Here is a 24,007-nt window from a genome sequence, read left to right as displayed (position 1 = left end):
CCATCTTACTATCCACCGCTTCACTAGTATCTTGCTAGGACTGTTTGTAGCCCAGTCAACCCAGATAGACTTGACAACGGTAACTCTCACGGATGCAGCTCCAACTCTACTGCTATGGCTCAATCTTATTTCAAATGCAACGCAGATACTCAATACTACTAGGGGCTGCCTGGTTGAGAGAAGGCAACACTTGTTCATCTTGAGACTAGGAATAGGTTTCAGGACTAATGCACAAAAAGTCTCTGCAGTTACCTTTGTTTTGCAGTAGATGTAACCCGCTGGACTTCTTGTATGTACACACTTATTGTTTTCTTGCTGAGGCTGTTTTGCATTTATCTTACTGTATGCTACTTCTCAAGACAACACGCTCAACATAAAAATGAGAGTCCACTAATATGACGACTGTATGTTTAAATTTGTATGTGGTACTCTCATCTGGTACATTTATATTATAATAGCCTGCTTTCGTTACCATTTCATGTTCCTTAGCTAATTAGATGTTCCCCACAATTGCGGACAAATATTACTACCATAATACTCTAATATAAAGCTCCCATCCATTAATAGTTAGACAACTCAGCTATGTACTGCAGAATATCCCAAAGGACCATGGTGTGCCCTTACTTACTTTTTTACTATATCTAGATAATTACCGCCAACTACCAATGCAATATTCTTTCATTAGATTACCAGTGGTCCATGAGTGACCTTCTATTTCATGGGATTTCCCCCCCCGTAAATGGTTTAGATCCCCCATGTGTAAGGATTCCGCTTCATGTTTTACCTATGCCTTTCCCATTCACCTTATGTAAGGATTCCGCTCCATGTTTTACCTATGCCTTTCCCATTCACCTGACTTCAGCCTTACCTGTACTTAAGGCATCAGCTGACTGCAGACAGGTGCTTAATTATTAAGTTTCTAGACTAGCTCTGAAGCGTGTCTCTTTTCCACTTGCTGTGTGTTTTTTCAGAAAACAAACCAGTCTGCTTTTCTTCCAATTACTGAATCAGCTACTACCTTGGGATTACTTATTTTTTACTGCCGGTTCATATGCTCATTTTGCCTACAGAAAGTTTTACAGAGGCGAGTTTTTCTTTTTAGCGTGCACGCTACAACAGAGACTTATTTCATACTGCAGTGTGTTTGCTGCCATCTCCCTCTGAGTTTCTATCTCATCTGAGCCACTGAAGCGTTTCTCACACACCGGACTTCAACCTCTCTTCCACTGCAACACAGCGCAACTCTTCTACAAACAACCTCCCACGGACTAAGTACAAGGACATCTCAGAATTAATTCCGCTTCTATTACACACCATCCGGTGACTGGGGGTAAGCACTGTAGTTACTTTAAGCTGTGCTGTACAAATAAACATTGAACTTTGCTTTTCCCTGCTACTCTACTGACCGCAAGACTATCAGCACATGTGTATACCGTTATGTGACAAACTAACTAACAGTGTCTAAAACTGAGAGTTACACTTCACACTGAACTGTTATATCTTACTCCAGCACTAATAGCAACACTACCTGCTTTCTGGAACTCTGCTTTTCTTTATCAAGATTTATCGTACTGGGAGCTAGCTGAACTCTAAAGATTGCTACTAAGAAATTGATTTATTTTTTATATTTCTTCTGATCCAGCCTTTGTTTATGTCTATACTACTGCTGTGACGTTCAACAGCATATGTGTTTTACATCATTCGTTGCCAGACAAGTTTCTGATCTGCAATTCAATTACTTGAGAATAACAACTTCACTGAAAGCAGCTTGGTCTTTGCTGTTCAATAGTCCATTTGCCAAAAGTGATACAAATCATTTATTTTGCATACTCTGCAGTTGTGATCCATCCTCACTCTCTACTAAATCCTTACAGAATAATTAAGCCTTATAAAATATGGATCCAGCAGAATTGCCCCAATTCGTTTACAACCTGTCTAAAAGAGTAGATGAACTCAGTCAAGGCCTTAGAGATCTAAAGGTTGAAAATGAGACTTTAACTAAGGTTATAAGAGAGACAACTCCTCCCAAAGCAAAAGCTGCTGAATCTATTGTGGAACCACAGATTGCAGCACCTGATTTGTTCAATGGTGATAGGAGTCTCTATCGCCAATATAGGAATGCCTGCCTCCTCACTTTCAACCTTAAGCCACTCACATATCCTAATGATAAGATTAAAGTGCTCACAATGATTACCTATCTACGGGGTGAACCCCGAATCTGGGCAGACACGCTCTTTGAAACCAACGATCCTATTCTATCATCCCTACAGTCTTTTCTAGCAGTCATGGATTAACTTTATTCAGACTCAAATTTACAATTGACTGCAGAAAGCAAGATGCGGAAACTAAAGCAAGGCAACCGTCCTGTTGAAGTTTATATAACGGAGTTTAAATAACATGCCATTGACTCCCAATGGAACGTGATTGCCTTAAGAAACCAATTTCGCCTAGGACTCTCGGAAGCAGTTAAAGATGAGCTAGCCCGAACTGATCTCCCTGACTCCTTAGACGGCCTCATGAAGCTCTCAATGCAAATAGATAGAAGGCTTCGCGAAAGGAAGTCAGAGCGTCAATTTGGGGATTCTTCTTACAAGAGATCATTCCATCCTCCTCCAACTGCTTCTTCATCAAGTGTGCCTGAACCTATGGATATAGGCTTTATGAGGGGTCCATTGACCTCTGAAGAAAGGTTTAGAAGAAAATCAAAAGGACTGTGTATGTATTGTGGAAGTCCAAACCATCCTATCCGCGAATGCCCCTCCCTACGTAAAAATAAAAATAGTAAGTCTCTCTTACATTTGACTTCAATGATTGAACATGATAAACCAATTCACTGTACTTTAACCCTCTCTTTACAGTGGGACAGCAATCGCATGACGAAAGAAGCTATAATTGACACAGGAGCCCAAGGGAATTACATAGATAAAGCTATTGTTGAAAAAAATAAAATACCTCTCATCACTAAATTGTCTCCTGTCTCTATACGGGTTGTAGATGGGTCTGAAATTTCTTCTGGTCCTATTACTCAGCATACAATTCCCATTCTGGTATTCACCCTAGGTTCACATCAGGAATATATCACCTTTGATGTTATTACCTCTCCTCTATTCCCCATTGTACTAGGGTTGCAATGACTTCGTTTACACGAACCTGTGATCAATTGGAGTTCTTTGGAAGTAAAATTTGATTCACCATATTGCCAGCAAACCTGTCTAAATCATTATGTTCTCTTCCATTTGACAGAAACTCCACACATACCTAAAGTATATGAGAAGTTTGCAGACGTATTCAGTAAGAAGGAAGCTGATACTCTACCTCCTCATCGGTCGTATGACTGTCCGATCGACCTCAAACCTGGTACCACTCCTCCCTACGGTCATCTCTACCCTCTTTGCCAACCTGAGCTTGATCATTTAAAGACGTATTTAGATGAAAACTTAAAAAAAGGTTTTATACGTCCTTCAGTCTCTCCAGCAGCAGCCGGGTTCTTCTTTGTAAGAAACAAAGATAACTCCCTTCGACCAATCATCGACTTCGGGGAACTCAATAAAATTACGATAAAAAACAGGTATCCCCTACCACTCATCCCCGAACTCATTGAACGCCTCCAAAATGCCAAAATCTTCACCAAATTAGATCTAAGAGGGGCTTATAACCTTGTCCGCATAAGAGAAGGGGATGAGTGGTTGACCGCTTTTAGGACAAGATACGGCCTGTTTGAGTACCTGGTAATGCCGTTCGGGTTAACTAACGCCCCGGCCACATTCCAGTATTTTATTAACGATGTATTTCACGATCTTCTTGATACTTGTGTGGTCGTATACCTGGACGACATTCTAGTGTACTCAAACACGCTTGAAGAACATGTTAAACATGCTAGTTGGATACTTTCCAGGCTCCAAGTTCATAGGCTATATGCAAAGCTAGAAAAGTGTGTATTCCACACCAAAGAAATAGATTTTTTGGGGTACTCCATTGGCCCAAAAGGTATCCAAATGCAGGCTAACAAAGTCGATTCAGTAAAAAACTGGCCACAACCAAAAAATAGGAAGGAACTACAACGTTTCCTCGGGTTTAGCAACTATTATAGAAAGTTTATTAAAAATTTCTCTCAAATTGCTAAACCTCTCACTGTACTCACCAGTTCCAGTACACCTTTCACCTGGAACTCCAAGGCAACTGAAGCTTTAAACTCATTAAAAAACTCCTTCTGCTCAGCTCCAATACTTCAATTTCCTGACCCTTCTCTCCAATTCATTTTGGAGGTGGATTCCTCCGATTATGCCCTTGGAGCTGTCCTCTCGCAAAGACGCAGTAATCCCAACCACTACATCCAGTAGCTTTCTATTCCAAAATTCTTTCTGCACCTGAGATGAACTATGCTGTTGGAGAAAAGGAACTCCTGGCGATAAAACGTGCCTTTGAACATTGGAGGCATCTCCTAGAGGGCACCGTCTTACCAATAATCATCTACACGGATCACCGTAATCTCGAGTTCCTACAGAGGAATAAAACTCTCTCTAGTCGACAGGTAAGATGGAGCCTATACTTCAGCAGGTTTAACTATCAAATCATCTACAGGCCCGGCTCTAAAAATGGAAAGGTGGACGCACTTTCTAGGAAAGACCCTAGACCTCCAAACACTCAGGAATCTACTTATATCATTCCCCCAGATAGATTTTTGGGTCTACTGTCCACTTTCAAGACGCAACTTCAAACAGCTTTACGGTCAGATCCTCAGCTACCTCAACTCCAACTATCTCGTAGAAACAACCTCTACTATCATGGGACTCTCTTGTATGTCCCCGAGATTCTTAGACCTGCTCTAATTAAACAACATCATGATCCACCTCTCCTTGGACATCCAGGTATTACGAAAACAAAGGAACTTCTCAGCAGATCCTACTGGTGGCCAAATTTGGAAACATCTGTTAAAAACTATATCTCAAACTGCTCCATCTGCATTACTTCCAAAAAGGAAAGGGCCAAGCCATATGGACATCTTCTTCCAATTCAAATACCTGATAGACCTTGGTTGCATCTCGGCATGGACTTCATAGTTGAATTACCTGTCAGTTCAGGTTTCAACACCATTCTAGTTGTCACAGACATCCTGACCAAAATGGCTCATTTTATCCCTTTTAACAAACTTCCCACTTCCAGTGAGACAGCACAACTCTTCTTAAATTCGATTGTCAGATATCACGGAATTCCTTCCATCATAACAACTGATAGGGGTACTCAGTTTACCTCGAAATTCTGGAAAAGTCTTTCTGCTCAACTGAAAATTGATCATTGCCTAAGTACTGCCTTCCATCCACAAACAAATGGCCAAACAGAGAAATTAAATCAATGGCTAGAGCAGTATCTACGCTGTTATTGCTCTTATCAGCAAAATGAATGGTCACAATACCTATATCTGGCCGAATTTGCCTACAATAACTCGGTTAATTCATCCACCAAAGTTTCACCCTTCTTTGCAAACTATGCTTTTCATCCTCATTTCTCCCTGGAACAAACGGATAACCCAAATTCTCCTTCTGTAGATGATCTACTACAGAAGCTCGCTGAAAGCTTCCATTTCCTAAAAACAAATATTCAACAGGCTCAGACCTCACAGAAGAAATACTACGACTTACGCAGACGACCATCACCATCTTATGCCATAGGCGATAAAGTTTGGCTTTCGACAAAAAACATCAAAATCCCTGTTCCCAGTAAAAAACTAGCAGGATTATATATCGGACCGTTCACTATCACTCACGTTGTTAACCCAAATGCAGTTACTCTGGACCTTCCTAGTTCTATACCCATCCATCCTACTTTCATGTGTCCCTTCTTAAACCAGCTTCAGATGATCCTTCAGTGAAAACCATTTTACCACCTGTACCTGTACCCCTAGATCCGGACACTTATGAAATTCAAGACCTCCTGGATTCCAGACGGCATAAAGGTGTTTTACAATATCTGGTCAGATGGAAAGGCTACTCACCTGATGATGACACTTGGGAGCCTTATACCAATATAGATGCACCTAGACTCATCTCTCGCTTCCACAGACGATATCCCCTTAGACCTAAACATCAAGCCGAGGATCGGCTTGCTTGAAGGGGGGCGTATGTAAGGATTCCGCTTCATGTTTTACCTATGCCTTTCCCATTCACCTTATGTAAGGATTCCGCTCCATGTTTTACCTATGCCTTTCCCATTCACCTGACTTCAGCCTTACCTGTACTTAAGGCATCAGCTGACTGCAGACAGGTGCTTAATTATTAAGTTTCTAGACTAGCTCTGAAGCGTGCCTCTTTTCCACTTGCTGTGTGTTTTTTCAGAAAACAAACCAGTCTGCTTTTCTTCCAATTACTGAATCAGCTACTACCTTGGGATTACTTATTTTTTACTGCCGGTTCATATGCTCATTTTGCCTACAGAAAGTTTTACAGAGGCGAGTTTTTCTTTTTAGCGTGCACGCTACAACAGAGACTTATTTCATACTGCAGTGTGTTTGCTGCCGTCTCCCTCTGAGTTTCTATCTCATCTGAGCCACTGAAGCGTTTCTCACACACCGGACTTCAACCTCTCTTCCACTGCAACACAGCGCAACTCTTCTACAAACAACCTCCCACGGACTAAGTACAAGGACATCTCAGAATTAATTCCGCTTCTATTACACACCATCCGGTGACTGGGGGTAAGCACTGTAGTTACTTTAAGCTGTGCTGTACAAATAAACATTGAACTTTGCTTTTCCCTGCTACTCTACTGACCGCAAGACTATCAGCACATGTGTATACCGTTATGTGACAAACTAACTGTGTCTAAAACTGAGAGTTACACTTCACACTGAACTGTTATATCTTACTCCAGCACTAATAGCAACACTACCTGCTTTCTGGAACTCTGCTTTTCTTTATCAACATTTATCGTACTGGGAGCTAGCTGAACTCTAAAGATTGCTACTAAGAAATTGATTTATTTTTTATATTTCTTCTGATCCAGCCTATGTGTTTTACATCATTCGTTGCCAGACAAGTTTCTGATCTGCAATTCAATTACTTGAGAATAACAACTTCACTGAAAGCAGCTTGGTCTATGCTGTTCAATAGTCCATTTGCCAAAAGTGATACAAATAATTTATTTTGCATACTCTGCAGTTGTGATCCATCCTCACTCTCTACTAAATCCTTACACCATGGTACTCTCAGGAGAGCAGTTTATTAGTTAATACAAGGTCCCAATTTCATATATTCTATAACATTGCTGCTGTTTTCCATTTTTTTGATCATACTATTACTATTCAGTTGTCTGCTCAGATTATCTAGCTGTATCACATTTAACTTTCAGTTTATTCAAAGCTCCATGAATATACTGTAGGTAATCCCAATATAGCTTTGCCCTGGGACGTATCCTAACACTATTCTAAGGCAGGATAGTGTATCCCCTACCTAAAAATGTTATATGTTTGCTTAAGATTAGTGCCTTTACCTTAACCGCACTTTGTTCAGTTATCTAAAGTTTTGCACCTCTGTTCTTGGTATCTCAGACCTCAACTAATACAGGTCCTCTTTAAGCTTTATATATTGTGTCTGTATCTAAACCTGTACTGCATTTACTCCTTGGTTTACTCAAAGCCATATTAATCTATCCTAGGTACCCCAACATACCTCCACCCTGGGACATATACCAATGCTAATGTAACTTAAGACATAGAACTATAGTCTAACACCTATGCTTTAGTTTATCTAACCTTTTTATATTCCCCAGCTATAACCTTATTCATCATACTAGGTTGATTATCTCAATGCTCTTTTCAATATGCGCATGCTGAACTTCCCTAAATCGTAAACAGACCTATCTTACCCTCAACTCTATAGCTCATATAGATCCATACACTTTGTTATCCTTTTACCAACGTCTGTCATAACGTATAGGAATGTATACTCCCTCCTCTTCCGGTACCCACATCTTTCATTCCCAGGATGCACTCCAGTTCCTACTTAACATAATACTCTATCCACTCAGCATACCCTCCTCCTACCCTCACTGACATATCTACTGACACCCCATGCTCCCCTATAAATACTTTCTATCAGCCTCCCATTCCCTACCTATAGCCTGTCCTACTGCGACTACCCCTTAATATTCTAATTGACCCATACTCCTCCCCAAAACATGCTCAGTGTCCTCTCCATACCATGTTACACTTTTTGACTTAATTAGAAGCCACATTTCTACACCCACTCCCCTCTCCCCCCTCCCAACTGAAAGCAGCTCTTGTCTGCTGACTTACCCCAATCGAAGTTTACATTAGCAACCAAATACTAATATCACTCACTTGTATAGGTGCTCTCACCACTTATTCTACTCCTATTGTTTTTCTTAATCGCACGCACCTACACCAAATCACTACTCACTATGACAAACAGTATATTATATATAGAAAATGAGGACTAATTTAACACTTCCAGGATCTAGAACTTATGGTTTCTATCTTTGTTTTCAGCATATAATTTCCTAATAGACTTGATTGTTTTCATTGTATGCCTCACACAAACTTTTCATGTACCCTTTTGTGTCATACCCTCTTCTTGTCACTATGCAACAGGATCCCTGTGATTGTGTTTTTCTTTTCTTTTTTTGTATTTTACTATGTACAGATTGCTGATCATGCTTGAGAGGCCATGTAAATAAATCCTCTTTCTTTTTGTAAAATAGGTTTCATTATGATTAATTTGTTAATTTGTGTAAAAAGAAATTAAGTTCCAATTCACCTGTGGGAAGCACGCTTAATAGAGCAAAATCTATGCAGCAGACATCAATTGAACGTGCCTGAGGAAGACCCAAGTGACGTAGGGTGAAACACGTGTAGCGGCTTATCTATCGGCTGGTGCCGACTTCCATGCTGTTTGGAATTACAGCGTTCTAACAACCTAGACTCAGGAGCCTTCCATCTCCCTATGTGAGTATAGGACGCTAATTGTGACTACCGATGACCGTGAGCGGTGCATGTGATGAACACGGGTTAAAATCCCTACAACATTCAACATACAGGTAACACTAAGGAAACGCTGAGTGAGAAGCGCAGAGTGTTTTTTGCCTGTTTGACACAGAGGAGGACGTTGTATAAGGAGCGTTAGTATCATTACCCTGCTGGACTGTACTTGTTATCCCATTGGTGTACTTACGGCTTGCAGTCTGCCGGAGTGAGTGGTTTGGGATGAAGCGCAGGGTTTAGTGATAATCAATCTGCCCCTTCTGTGTTTGGTCCAGTGAGTCGTATCTCTAGGCGGATCAGAGCCCGTTCGAATATTAATTTTCTCCTGTTAAGTGTAGTCAGTCCACGGGTCATCCATTACTTATGGGATTATATCTCCTCCCTAACAGGAAGTGCAAGAGGATCACCCAAGCAGAGCTGCTACATAGCTCCTCCCCTCTACGTCATACCCAGTCATTCTCTTGCACCTAACTAATAGATAGGACGTGTGAGAGGACTGTGGTTATTAAACTTAGTTTTTATTTCTTCAATCAAAAGTTTGTTATTTTAAACAGCACCGGAGTTTGTTGTTTTTTCTCAGGCAGCATTAGAAGAAGAATCTACCTGAGTTTGTGTATGATCTTAGCGGTCGTAACTAAGATCCACTTGCTGTTCTCGGCCATTCTGAGGAGTGAGGTAACTTCAGAACAGGGGACAGCAGGCAGGGTTCACCTGCAAGGAGGTATGTTGCAGTAAATTATTTTCTAAGGAATGGAATTGACTGAGAAAATACTGCTAATACCGATGTAATGTAAGTGCAGCCTTAAATGCAGTAGTAGCGACTGGTATCAGGCTGATATGTATGTATGTTTACACTGAGGTATTTCTGGGGAATGGAACTTCACTAAGAAAATACTGTATACATTTAAGTTATATTTGAGCCTCCACTGCAAAGCGACTAGCAGCAGGCTTATTAATAACATTTCATAATTTTTTTTTAAAACGTTTACTGGCATGTTAATCGTTTTTTTTCTGAGGTACTTGGTGATAAAACTTTATGGGCATGATTTTTACCACATGGCTGTCGTTTGTTTCTGAATAAAATCAGTTTACTGAGCTTCCCCACTGTTGTATTATGAGTGGGAGGGGCCTATTTTAGCGCTTTATTGCGCAGTAAAAATTCAGTCACAGTCTTCCTATTTCTTCCTCCATGATCCAGGACGTCTCTACAGAGCCCAGGGGTCTCCAAAACTAGTTTTGAGGGAGGTAATCACTCACAGCCAGACCTGTGAGAGTGTGTTTTGACTGTGATAAAAACGTTTATATTAAATTGTTATCCGTTTTTGGGTACTAAGGGGTTAATCATCCATTTGCTGGTGGGTGCAATCCTTTGCTAACTTAATGCATTTACTGTAAAAAATTGGTTGTTATTTCAACTTTGACAGTCTTTTGTGCTTCTTAAAGGCACAGTAACGTTTTTTATATTGCTTGTAAATTTATTTGAAAAGTATTTTCCAAGCTTGCTAGTCTCATTGCTAGTTTGTTTAAACATGTCTGACACAGATGAATCTCTTTGTTCAATATGTTTAAAGGCCAATGTGGAGCCCAATAGAACAATCTGTACATGTAAAGAAAATTTCACCAGACAACGAGGGGGAAGTTATGCCGACTAACTCTCCTCACGTGTCAGTACCTTCGCCTCCCGCTCAGGAGGTGCGTGATATTGTGGCGCCAAGTACATCAGGGCGGCCCTTACAAATCACTTTGCAAGACATGGCTAATGTTATGACTGAAGTACTATCTAAATTGCCAGAATTTAGGGGTAAACGCGATCACTCTGGGGTAAGAACAGAATGCGCTGATAATAATAGAGCCATGTCTGATACTGCGTCACAATTTGCAGAACATGAGGACGGAGAGCTTCATTCTGTGGGTGACGGATCTGATCCAAGTAAACTGGACTCAGACATTTCAAATTTTAAATTTAAGCTTGAGAACCTCCGTGTATTACTAGGGGAGGTATTAGCGGCTCTGAATGATTGTAACACGGTTGCAATTCCAGAGAAATTATGTAGGCTGGATAGATACTATGCGGTACCGGTGTGTGCTGATGTTTTTCCTATACCTAAGAGGCTTACAGAGATTATTAGCAAGAAGTGGGATAGGCCCGGTGTGCCCTTTCCCCCCCCCCCCTCCTATATTTAGAAAAATGTTTCCAATAGACGCCACCACACGGGACTTATGGCAGACGGTCCCTAAGGTGGAGGGAGCAGTTTCTACTCTGGCTAAGCGCACCACTATCCCGGTGGAGGATAGCTGTGCTTTTTCAGATCCAATGGATAAAAAGTTAGAGGGTTACCTTAAGAAAATGTTTGTTCAACAAGGTTTTATATTACAACCCCTTGCATGCATTGCGCCTGTAACGGCTGCGGCGGCATTCTGGTTTGAGTCTCTGGAAGAGACTCTTAGCTCAGCTCCATTCGATGAGATTATAGACAAGCTTAAAGTCCTTAAGCTAGCTAATTCATTTATTTCTGATGCCGTAGTACACTTAACTAAGCTTACGGCTAAGAACTCCGGATTCGCCATTCAAGCGCGTAGAGCGCTGTGGCTTAAATCCTGGTCAGCCGATGTGACTTCTAAATCTAAATTGCTTAACATACCTTTCAAAGGGCAGACATTATTCGGGCCCGGCTTGAAAGAAATTATCGCTGACATTACTGGAGGTAAGGGCCATGCCCTGCCTCAAGACAGGGCCAAACCAAGGGCTAAACAGTCTAATTTTCGTGCCTTTCGTAACTTCAAGGCAGGAGCAGCATCAACTTCCTCCGCTCCAAGACAGGAAGGAACTGTTGCTCGCTACAGACAGGGCTGGAAACATAACCAGTCCTGGAACAAGGGCAAGCAGGCCAGAAAGCCTGCTGCTGCCCCTAAGACAGCATGAAGTGAGGGCCCCCGATCCGGAAACGGATCTAGTGGGGGGCAGACTTTCTCTCTTCGCCCAGGCTTGGGCAAGAGATGTCCAGGATCCCTGGGCGTTAGAGATCATATCTCAGGGATATCTTCTGGACTTCAAAGTTTCTCCTCCAAAAGGGAGATTTCATCTTTCAAGGTTGTCAGCAAACCAGATAAAGAAAGAGGCGTTTCTACGCTGTGTACAAGACCTTTTACTAATGGGAGTGATCCACCCAGTTCCGCGGTCGGAACACGGACAAGGGTTTTACTCAAATCTGTTTGTGGTTCCCAAAAAAGAGGGAACCTTCAGACCAATCTTGGACTTAAAGATCCTAAACAAATTCCTAAGAGTTCCATCGTTCAAAATGGAAACTATTCGGACCATCTTACCTATGATCCAAAAGGGTCAGTACATGACCACAGTGGATTTAAAGGATGCCTACCTTCACATACCAATTCACAAGGATCATTACCGGTATCTAAGGTTTGCCTTCCTAAACAGGCATTACCAGTTTGTAGCTCTTCCCTTCGGGTTAGCTACAGCTCCAAGAATCTTTACAAAGGTTCTGGGCTCTCTTCTGGCGGTACTAAGACTGCGAGGAATAGCGGTAGCTCTGTACCTAGACGACATTCTGATACAAGCGTCAAGTTTCCAAACTGCCAAGTCTCATACAGAGTTAGTTCTGGCATTTCTAAGGTGAACGTAGAAAAGAGTTCTCTATTGCCACTCACAAGAGTTCCCTTCTTGGGGACTCTTATAGATTCTGTAGAAATGAAAATTTACCTGACAGAGGACAGGTTATCAAAACTTCTAAATGCTTGCCGTGTCCTTCATTCCATTCAACACCCGTCAGTGGCTCAATGCATGGAGGTAATCGGCTTAATGGTAGCGGCAATGGACATAGTACCTTTTGCACGCCTGCATCTCAGACCGCTGCAATTGTGCATGCTAAGTCAGTGGAATGGGGATTACTCAGATTTGTCCCCTATGCTAAATCTGGATCAAGAGACCAGAGATTCTCTTCTATGGTGGCTTTCTCGGCCACATCTGTCCAGGGGGATGCCCTTCAGCAGGCCAGATTGGACGATTGTAACAACAGACGCCAGCCTGCTAGGTTGGGGCGCTGTCTGGAATTCCCTGAAGGCTCAGGGATCATGGACTCAGGAGGAGAGACTCCTTCCAATAAACATTCTGGAATTAAGAGCAGTTTTCAATGCCCTTCTGGCTTGGCCTCAGTTAGCAACTCTGAGGTTCATCAGGTTTCAGTCGGACAACATCACGACTGTGGCTTACATCAACCATCAGGGAGGGACAAGGAGTTCCCTAGTGATGATGGAAGTCTCAAAGATAATTCGCTGGGCAGAGTCTCACTCTTGCCACCTGTCAGCGATCCACATCTCAGGCGTGGAGAACTGGGAGGCGGATTTCCTAAGTCGCCAGACTTTTCATCCGGGGGAGTGGGAACTTCATCCGGAGGTGTTTGCCCAACTGCTTCAGCATTGGGGCAAACCAGATCTGGATCTCATGGCGTCTCGCCAGAACGCCAAGCTTCCTTGTTACGGATCCAGGTCCAGGGACCCGGGAGCGGTACTGATAGATGCTCTGACAGCACCTTGGGTTTTCAACATGGCTTATGTGTTTCCACCCTTCCCGATGCTTCCTCGATTGATTGCCAGGATCAAACAGGAGAGAGCATCGATAATTCTAATAGCGCCTGCGTGGCCACGCAGGACCTGGTATGCAGATCTAGTGGACATGTCGTCCTGTCCACCTTGGTCTCTGCCCCTGAGACAGGACCTTCTGATTCAGGGTCCTTTCAAACATCCAAATCTAATTTCTCTGAGGCTGACTGCATGGAGATTGAACGCTTGATTCTATCAAAGCGGGGATTCTCGGAGTCAGTGATTGATACCTTAATACAGGCTAGGAAACCTGTTACCAGGAAAATTTACCATAAAATATGGCGTAAATACTTACATTGGTGCGAATCCAAGAGTTACTCATGGAGTAAGGTTAGGATTCCTAGGATATTGTCTTTTCTACAAGAAGGTTTAGAAATGGGTTTATCTGCTAGTTCGTTAAAGGGACAGATCTCAGCTCTGTCTATCCTTTTACACAAACGTCTGTCAGAAGTTCCAGACGTTCAGGCTTTTTGTCAGGCTTTGGCTAGGATTAAGCCTGTGTTTAAGACTGTTGCTCCGCCGTGGAGCTTAAACTTAGTTCTTAACGTTCTGCAAGGTGTTCCGTTTGAACCCCTTCATTCCATTGATATCAAGCTGTTATCTTGGAAAGTTCTGTTTTTAATGGCTATTTCCTCGGCTCGAAGAGTCTCTGAGTTATCGGCCTTACATTGTGATTCTCCTTATCTGATTTTTCATTCAAACAAGGTAGTTCTGCGTACTAAACCTGGGTTCTTACCTAAGGTAGTCACTAACAGGAATATCAATCAAGAGATTGTTGTTCCATCATTGTGCCCTAACCCTTCTTCAAAGAAGGAACGACTTCTGCACAATCTAGACGTCGTCCGTGCCCTGAAATTTTATTTGCAGGCAACTAAGGATTTTCGTCAAACTTCTTCCCTGTTTGTCGTTTATTCTGGACAAAGGAGAGGTCAAAAAGCTTCGGCTACCTCTCTCTCTTTTTGGCTTTGTAGCATAATACGTTTAGCATATGAGACTGCTGGACAGCAGCCTCCTGAAAGGATTACAGCTCATTCTACTAGAGCTGTGGCTTCCACTTGGGCCTTTAAGAATGAGGCCTCTGTTGAACAGATTTGCAAGGCTGCAACTTGGTCTTCACTTCATACTTTTTCAAAATTTTACAAATTTGACACTTTTGCTTCTTCGGAGGCTGTTTTTGGGAGAAAGGTTCTACAGGCAGTGGTTCCTTCCGTGTAAAGATCCTGCCTTTCCCTCCCATCATCCGTGTACTTTTAGCTTTGGTATTGGTATCCCATAAGTAATGGATGACCCGTGGACTGACTACACTTAACAGGAGAAAACATAATTTATGCTTACCTGATAAATTCCTTTCTCCTGTAGTGTAGTCAGTCCACGGCCCGCCCTGTTGTTTACGGCAGGTCTAAAAATTTTTTATCTTAAACTCCAGTCACCACTGCACCCTATAGTTTCTCCTTTCTCGTTTGGTTTCGGTCGAATGACTGGGTATGACGTAGAGGGGAGGAGCTATATAGCAGCTCTGCTTGGGTGATCCTTTTGCACTTCCTGTTAGGGAGGAGATATAATCCCATAAGTAATGGATGACCCGTGGACTGACTACACTACAGGAGAAAGGAATTTATCAGGTAAGCATAAATTATGTTTTTTTTCTACATAGGGAGCAAGGGTGAAAATCAGGAGTACCCAGCCAGTTTGGCCTAACATACGAAATTAACAGCAATTGTCCAGACTCAAGGACTGTATACTTAAGGATCCATAATATTGGGACTACCTTACAGCTATATTAATAGCTTTCTTGCTGTGTGTATATACTAATTGGGATCCCTGTATATGTTATTGGGTAATGAATGAATCGCATATGCTCTATACATTAGACCATTAATTGGATGGTTCTTTTTTTAAGTTATTATTTTTCTGTTTGCACATTGCACATATACTTTAATAAATTTATGACAATTATTTATCATCAAGCATCCATGTTTGTGCGTTCTTGAGATTCTGGTAGCTCTTATTATTTTTTATTAAGGCTTAATATTGGGTTGCTGGATAAGGTTTACTATATGTTTCTCTTTTTTATATATATATATATATATATTATTCTCTAAACCTCCGTGCACCTTGGTACCCAAGCCAGCATTGGAGTACTGTGGGTCCTTGACCATAGCCACCATATCCATTACTAGCTGGTATAATTTTTACAATAGATATATAGATATAGATATATATATATATATATATATATATATATATATATATATATATATATATGTATATATTGTATAGTAAACCAGGCACTCTTGCCTTATTTGAATAAATTCTTTATTATCCGGTACCGGATTGTACCGGATAATAAAGAATTTATTCAAATTAAGCAAGAGTGCCTGGTTTACTATACAGTATATCTATTTCTATGGACTGAGCACCTGCGGATTTGCACAGCAAGGGAGTGCAGTGATTTGATTTATATATATATATATATATATATATATATATATATATATATACAAATGATGAAAAGAAAGTGGCACACACCATCCAAACAGCTGCCTGGTGTACTGCTGTAGTGAAAATGTATACGTCCAAGTAACCCAAACCTGGCCAGGGGTAAATGGTGATACTAATAAAGCACTTTCAAGGCCTCCATTTGACACAGGTTTGAATCTGAACCGAAACATTATGGGTTAAGACCCTACCTGATTTGTTCCTTTTTCGGATTAAAGGCTTTTTTTGAATCTGGTTACTGTGTTGCCTGCTTCATTAGTATTACCATTTACCCCTGGCCAGGTTTGGGATAATTGGACTGTATATATATATATATATATATATATAATAGCTAAAGGGATGGCAGCCGCTTTAAGTATTCTCTGGTAAGACTTTTTTACTTGTATTACCAGATTGTATGCTAATCTTAGCACGGTTCTCTGATATTGATAGCGCACCCTTCGCTATTAAAAGTGCTCCACTTATAATTTAGGCCTTCATGTGTCTATTTCAAATTGTTTTCTTTGTTTGAACCAATACTTACCATTGAAACCCAATATCTTTACTGAAATGTTTCCAGAGTAAACTAAATCAATAGACCATTTTCCAAAAGCAGGAGACTTCACCAGATAAGAATTACCAGAAACATATGACTGAGATTTTTCAAATGCAACATTGTTTCCTAAAAAATAAAACATTGTTTAGATAGATATATTGCAAAGACACCAAGACATTTCACAGCTACTATTAAATCTTCTGTCCTAATCTTTAATTTATCTAAATATATCTACACCATATCTTTATTTCTATTCAGACAATACTACTAATTTCTTTACTATTATGATATATACTATGAGAAAAACACATTTTAATACCAAGAACTTTGGACCGGATTCTAAAAAGCTATCCAGTCCTTCTATTTCTATTATATAACACCACTTTTTCTCGTTAAGGGGAGTACACTGCATTTTCGCACAGGAAGGAGGTGAATGCATTACAAAAGTGCACAATGAAATTCATACAGTAAAAATCAAACAAAACAAATAATTGAACCATTTACACAAAATTACTCAGGAAAAATTGTATTGTTAAGGTGCATCAAAAATCATAACAAAATTGTTCACCAAACATCATATTTATCAATAGCATACACAGAAATAAATCATATTAAATATGCACAGTGTAAATCGTAATTTAAGTGCACTGGGTGTGCAAAAAACACATTGAAATTCATACTTATAAGTACAAAATACGTTAAAGCATAATTGTTGTTTTTTTGTAAAACATGGGCGTTCCATGGGCTTGTATGACATTTCTATCAAAACTAATTACTCTGAAATGAAAACCTATGCATAAGAAAATAACAGTGAATTTAAGGTACAGTTGTGTAATTTGTATTAGGCATACAATTAAAGTATAAACCTATGTTGGGGTCTCCATCTGTACTTCATCCTCCAAGTACAGTCTTTTTATGTAACAGAGAGTTCGCATTATTTCTATGGGAGACATTGCGCCACTCGCAGGGACAACCCCATTTTTAGAGAATTCCATGAGGGCTGCCCCCGTGAGTGTTGGAGAGGAAAACCACTTCTAGAGCGACAACGTTTTTTTAGATTCAGCCACTTAGGGCTTGTTTCCATTGGGTCATTATTAGGTTTGCGTGCACTCGCAAACCGATAAATATGCTGTCAGTAGCAATATAGTTCACTGACTGCTTCTAATGGCCCGTTATACCTCAATTTTAGCTGCTGAAAACACTTTTGTGTCCCATACAAAGTATCAGAAGCCTCTAATCTATAAATAATACCAGGTTTCCAAGGACCACGCAAACCGTTAATACACTGTCAGAGGCTGCCGATACATTAACAAAAATTACAACTAGCTCAACTAGGTGTAAAATAGGAAAATTAGCTTTTTGAGACGTATTTCCCATTGAAATCTAACCAGCCTCGCAAAAATAAACCCAACATGTCAAAACCCCTCTATCTGCCACCTCCCACATCGCAACTTATAATGAACGTATTAACCACTAAACTGCCAACCCCCCACATCGCAACTAACAATAAAAGTTATTAACCTCTAAACCGCCATCCCCCCGCCCCACATCGCAACTAACAATTAAATATATTAACCTCTAAACCGCCATTCCCCCACAACGCAATCTACCTATTTAAACTATTAACCCCTAATCCGCCATCCCCCCTCAATGCAATCGACCTATTTAAACTATTAACCCTAATCCGCTATCCCCCTACAATGCAAAGTACCTATTTAACCTATGATCTCCAAAACCGCTATCCCCCCCACAACTCAAAGTATTAATCTAATCACTAAGCCCCCAACCTAACACCTGCTAAGTTAACCCCCATTAAATAAAATAAAAAAGACTATTCAACTAATAAATTAATGAAACTACCAAAATTAAATATCCTATTCTAAAATTTAAATAAAAAATCCTAACATTATATAAAAAATAAAACCTACAATTTAATTTAAATAGAAAATCTAAGATTACATAAACTAAAAAAAAAATCTAAAATCACAAAAAATAAAAAAATCGAAGATTACATAAAAAAAATAAAGTAAATTATCCAAAATAAAAAAAATTAAACCTAATCTAATACCCCTATAAAAACAAATGAAAAAAAAAACCCTAATCTAAGACTAAACTACAAATAGCCCTTAAAGGGGCCCTTTGTAGGGCATTGCCCTGTACTCACTATTCCTGAAGTCCGGACATCCATCTTCACCAGGCGGCGAGAAAACTTCATCCAGGCGGCGCCATTTTCATCCATCGCGGGTGCATCTTCTATCTTCATCCCCGTGGTGCGGAGCTGTGGCGGTGCGGAGTTGACTAGGACCGGTAGTGGCGATGACGACATCCAGTGCGGAGCCTCCTCTTCATTCGATCTCCGCCGCACACTGAAGCTTGAATCCAAGGTACCCATTTTATATTGGGGTACCTTGCATTCCTATTGGCTGAAAATTTCAAATCAGCCAATAGAATGAGAGCTGCTAAAATCCTATTCGCTGTTCAAATAAGCCAATAGGATTTAAGCAGCTCTCATCCTATTGGCTGATTTGAAATTTTCAGCCAATAGGAATGCAAGGTACCCCAAATATAAAACGGGTACCTTGCATTCAAGCTTCAGTGTGGCGGAGATCGCATGAAGAGAAGGCTCCGCACTGGATGTCGTCATCGCTGCCGGTTCATCTCAGCTCCACGCCGCAACAGATCTGCACCACCGGGATAAAGATAAAAGATGCCCCATGATAGATGAAGATGTCGCCGCCTGGATGAAGACTTCTCGCTGCCTGGATGAAGATGGATGTCCGGACTTCAGGAACGGTGAGTACATTTTTGGGGGAAAGTGTTAGGTTTTTTTATTTTATTTTTTGGGGTGTTTTTTTTTTAGATTAGGATTTTTTTTTTTTTTTTTTTTTCCTGGTAAACATATTTTTTTATTTCAAATTTCAGTAAAAAGTCATGTAGCATATTAGAAATGTAACATTTTATTTCTGTACTGTACAGGAACAAACCATAAAGGTTAGTTATGGTGTAAAGATGATCCTGTAAACAAGGTATCAAAATAGTAAAATCCTTTATAAAAAAGGCAATTTGTACGTAATAAAATCAATTACATCTGTTAATAGAGGTCATCTCAGTTAGTATGACCCAGTAATTACAATATATGGTAAATTGTACTTTAGTCGGTAACAATAAAAATACTGTTTTGCTAATAAAGATTGGGTATTGAAAAATTATTTTACTTTAAAAAAATGTTTAGTCTGTATAGTTGTACCTTTTTTTTATTTTTTTTTTTATTGAGGTTATTAAATGATACAGCGTTGAAAATTGCACATAGTTTGTAGGTCAATAATTAAGAACAAATATAACAACATCCCAGATAAAGATGCTAAGGCACAGGTTACAGCACGTTATGCAAAATAAAAAATACAACATACTGAGGAATAGGAGAATTAACAATCTAAATTGAGTAACAGTTCACTAATAATGAATCGTTCATATACCTTTAACAAACTTCATAGTTCTCCAATACACAAACAGCAGTAAGGCGTAAATAAGGACTATCTGTATATACAAAAAATAGGGAATCAGACCTGCTATATGACTATAAGTAACTAACTGAGAAAGGGATAATATTATCAGAAGGACTAAACAAACTCAATTGGAACCTCTTTTTCTCTTAGGGGGTATTGGGGGAGGAAAGCAGTGGGCAAAAGCCACTCGAGTAAGGGAAAAGAGGGGAAGATAAAGTAAAATGTTTTCAGATTGGGCTAGTGAGTAAACTATGACATGGGGGGGATCTGAGTATATTCATGTAGAGAGAGTAGTATATGCCTAGGGTATGTATATATATGTATTGTTAAATAGGTCAGAGTACAGATGTAAAAAAGGTCAATTGTAGACATAATGGATAATGCTAAAAGAGAGCTAAGAGTGGCTAAGGGCCTAAGTAACAAGAATTAAGGCAAAAAATAAATAAAAATAAATAAATATGGGGTGATTATAAGCTAGGAGCGGGTAAGGTAAAGACCCCAGCCCTCACAGCCAAGAAGGGAACCTTTAACCAAAGTTATAACAGTTATCTGCTTCAAGGAAATATTGCTCCTTGCATCTATCGCGTATTACTTAGCATATCTATCTAATAGGTGCAAAGGAGGGGAACATAATCCTAAGCATCTAGCAGCAACAGCTATTATGATATGTCATCACCTTCCAACTGTAATGCAGCATGTATCCTCTCTATATGCTAGACTGGAGATTCAACAATAAATTCTATACATTTTATACATCAACTTTAAGTGTAAAACAATTAGCAAAGTTATTCACTCTAAATCAAAACAATGGCTGGGGAGATAAATGAGCAATATCAGCAGTTAGGAGTGTCAGCATGAGCAATGAATGGAGCATCAAACTCAGAAGTGTAAAAACATACATACATATAGGAATTAGTATCAACAAGTATGGCTCAGAAGCATAAACATGTAAAAGAGGGGATTGCAAACTTAGAGCAATAATGTCTAGTACTTCACATAGGAAAGTGGGTCCTAATGATTAACCCACTCCACTCCTAAAGAATTGGTCTGGATCAGGGCAGTTACTCCTGAGCAGATCAGCAGCCCCACTTGGGGGCCGAGTAAACGGCAAACTTGGATAGATCTGGACTTGAGATGTGAGAAATTGTGCGCTACTTGTGGCGGTATTCACTTCATAACCCATTCCGCTGGATCGCCACTCACCGCTCTGCTGCTTATTTGTTAAGGAGAACTGTGACCCTGAGGCCCCATCGTCCCTCGGGAGGCCGGCCGCACCATCCCAAGAGACGACTAAGGGGAGTCCGGTGGTATTCTTCGGCTGATGTCGATGAGTGCAGAAAACAGCTCCAGGCGAACGGTCGAGCTCAATGTTACTCAGACACTGTCACCAGTCTGGAAGTCACAGTAAGCTGTAGCAAGAGGATAAGTACTGGCTCCGATCAGTAGCGGTATGTTTCCTCGTGTATAGAAGGCCCCCTCCGGGGCTATTAGCTCCTCCATTTTCTGACCAGACTGGGGATCGGAAGTAAGATTTAGTGAGCGGTTTTTCCCATCTATGTTAGATGTCTCCTGCTGCGTAGCGATCCCCATTACTTGTGCCGCTCCAGATGACTCGTGATCATTCTTACCCCTGACAGATCGTAGGGTACGGTGTAAGTCCCCAAAGTTGTGGAGCATCTGTAGCTCCAGCCCCTCCAGCATTAGCTGTAGCTGCATCTTAATATCCCCCTCCATATCAAAATACGAGGTGTCGAAAGAAAGTTAAGGCACTCACTAGCATTAGGCTATTATACCCGGATGTTAACAAACCGGGGGGGGGGGATGGCTGAATATAGAATAAGTATGAGGCCGCAGCCGTCGCTCTTTGGAACCTCAGAGTATCTTTGCTGCCAATGGAAACAGTTAAATCTGTAGCCTCAAACAACTCCTTGGTTTTTCCTCTATTAAGTTCACAATTTATGTGAGGTTATAGCTGGTTAGCAAAGAAATAGCTGTCAAAATGTGGAGTTATAGAGGGAGCTTCTCCATCTTACGACTTCTCCCGGCTGCGGCTAGGACACGCCTCATTAGGATTTTTTTTAATGGGCAGCAAAAGAGCTGATTGCCCATTTAAGGACAATGCCTATACAGATGCCCGTTTAGGGGCAATGGGTAGCTTAGTTTTTTTTAGACTTAATTTTTTTATTTTGGGGGGTTGCGTGGGTGGGGGGTTTTACTGTTAGGGGTTAATTTGTATTTATTTTCAGGTAAAAGAGCTGATCGCTTCAGGGCAATGCGCTACAAAAGGTTCTTTTAAGGGCAATTTGTAGTTTAGTCTTAGATTAGGGGGTGTTTTTATTTTGGGGTAGCTTTTTTGTTTTTATAGGGGTATTAGATTAGGGTTTTTTTGTTTGTTTTTGGATAATTTCGTTTATTTTTTTATGTAATCAGATTTTTTTATTTTATGTAATCTTAGATTTTCTATTTAAATTAAATCGTAGGTTTTATTTTTTATGTAATGTTAGGATTTTTTATTTAAATTTTAGATTAGGATTTTTAATTTTGGTATTTTAATTAATTTATTAGTTAAATAGTCTTTTTTTATTTTATGCAATGGGGTTAATTTAGGGGGTGTTAGGTTAGGGGGCATAGTGATTAGATTAATACTTTGCGTTGTGGGGGATGGCGGATTAGGGGTTAATAGTTTAAATAGGTATATTGCGTTGTGTGGGTGGCAGTTTAGAGGTTAATACATTTGATTGCTAGTTTCGATGTGGGGGGGGTGGCAGTTTAGAGGTCAATACATTTCATTCAGCTAAATTACGAGTTTTGCATTACGGTTTTAATGCTGAAAAAAATTCCATTTCAGAGTAAAAACAGTAACACAACCATTACATTGCCCTAAAGAAATAAGCTCTTTTACCTGGAAAAAAATACAAAGACCCCCCAACAGTACAATTAAATAAATTCCCTAAATTAAATACAATTAACTAAATTCAATAAAATTAGCTAAATTACAAAAAAAAACCCACTAAATTACAGAAAATAAAAAACAAATTACAAGATCTTTAAACTAATTACAAATAATCTAATAGCCCTATCAAAATAAAAAAGCCCACCCAAAAAAATAAAAACCCCTAGCCTAAACTAAACTACCAATAGCCCTTAAAAGGACCTTTTGCGGGACATTGCCCCAAAGAAATCAGCTCTTTTACCTGTTTAAAAAATTACAAACAACCCCCCCAACAGTAAAACCCACCACCCACACAACCAACCCCCCAAATAAAACCCTAACTAAAAAAAAACCTAAGCTCCCCATTGCCCTGAAAAGGGCATTTGGATGGGCATTGCCCTTAAAAGGGCATTTAGCTCTATTGTGACCCAAAGCCCTAACCTAAAAATAAAACCCACCCAATACACCCTTAAAAAATCCTAACACTAACCCCCGAAGATCCACTTACCGGGATAAGTCTTCATCCAAGCAGCAAGATGTCCTCAACGAAGCCGGCAGAAGTGGTCCTCCAGACGGGCAGAAGTGGCCATCTTGGATGACGTCATTTAAAGGAACTTTCATTCAGCAAAAAGACGTCGATTGAAGAGGATGCTCCGTGCCGGATGTCTTGAAGATGGAGCCGCTCCGCGTCGGAAGGATGAAGATAGAAAATGCCGTCTGGGTGAAGATTTCTGCCTGTCTGGAGGTCCACTTCTGCCCATCTGGAGGACCACTCACGGTAAATGGATCTTCGGGGGTTAGTGTTAGGATTTTTTAAGGGTGTATTGGGTGGGTTTTATTTTTAGGTTAGGGCTTTGGGCAGCAATAGAGCTAAATGCCCTTTTAAGGGCAATGTCCATCCAAATGCCCTTTTCAGGGCAATG

The 24,007-nt window shown here is 40.3% G+C and overlaps 1 protein-coding gene across 1 annotated transcript in view; it reads right to left on the bottom strand.

The window, feature by feature from the left end:
- LOC128641725 (uncharacterized) overlaps positions 1-24,007 on the bottom strand; it is a 392,787-nt gene that overhangs the window by 340,742 nt on the left and 28,038 nt on the right. The window contains exon 7 of the mRNA XM_053694250.1: positions 16,635-16,772. Within this exon, the coding sequence (XP_053550225.1) occupies positions 16,635-16,772 (138 nt within the window). The remainder of the gene's footprint in view (positions 1-16,634; positions 16,773-24,007) is intronic.

Source organism: Bombina bombina, chromosome 11, assembly GCF_027579735.1.
Source record: "Bombina bombina isolate aBomBom1 chromosome 11, aBomBom1.pri, whole genome shotgun sequence".
NCBI classification, from domain to species: Eukaryota; Metazoa; Chordata; class Amphibia; order Anura; family Bombinatoridae; genus Bombina; species Bombina bombina.
Note: the sequence above shows the minus strand (reverse complement) of the source record. Positions and strands in the feature narration are given on the sequence as shown.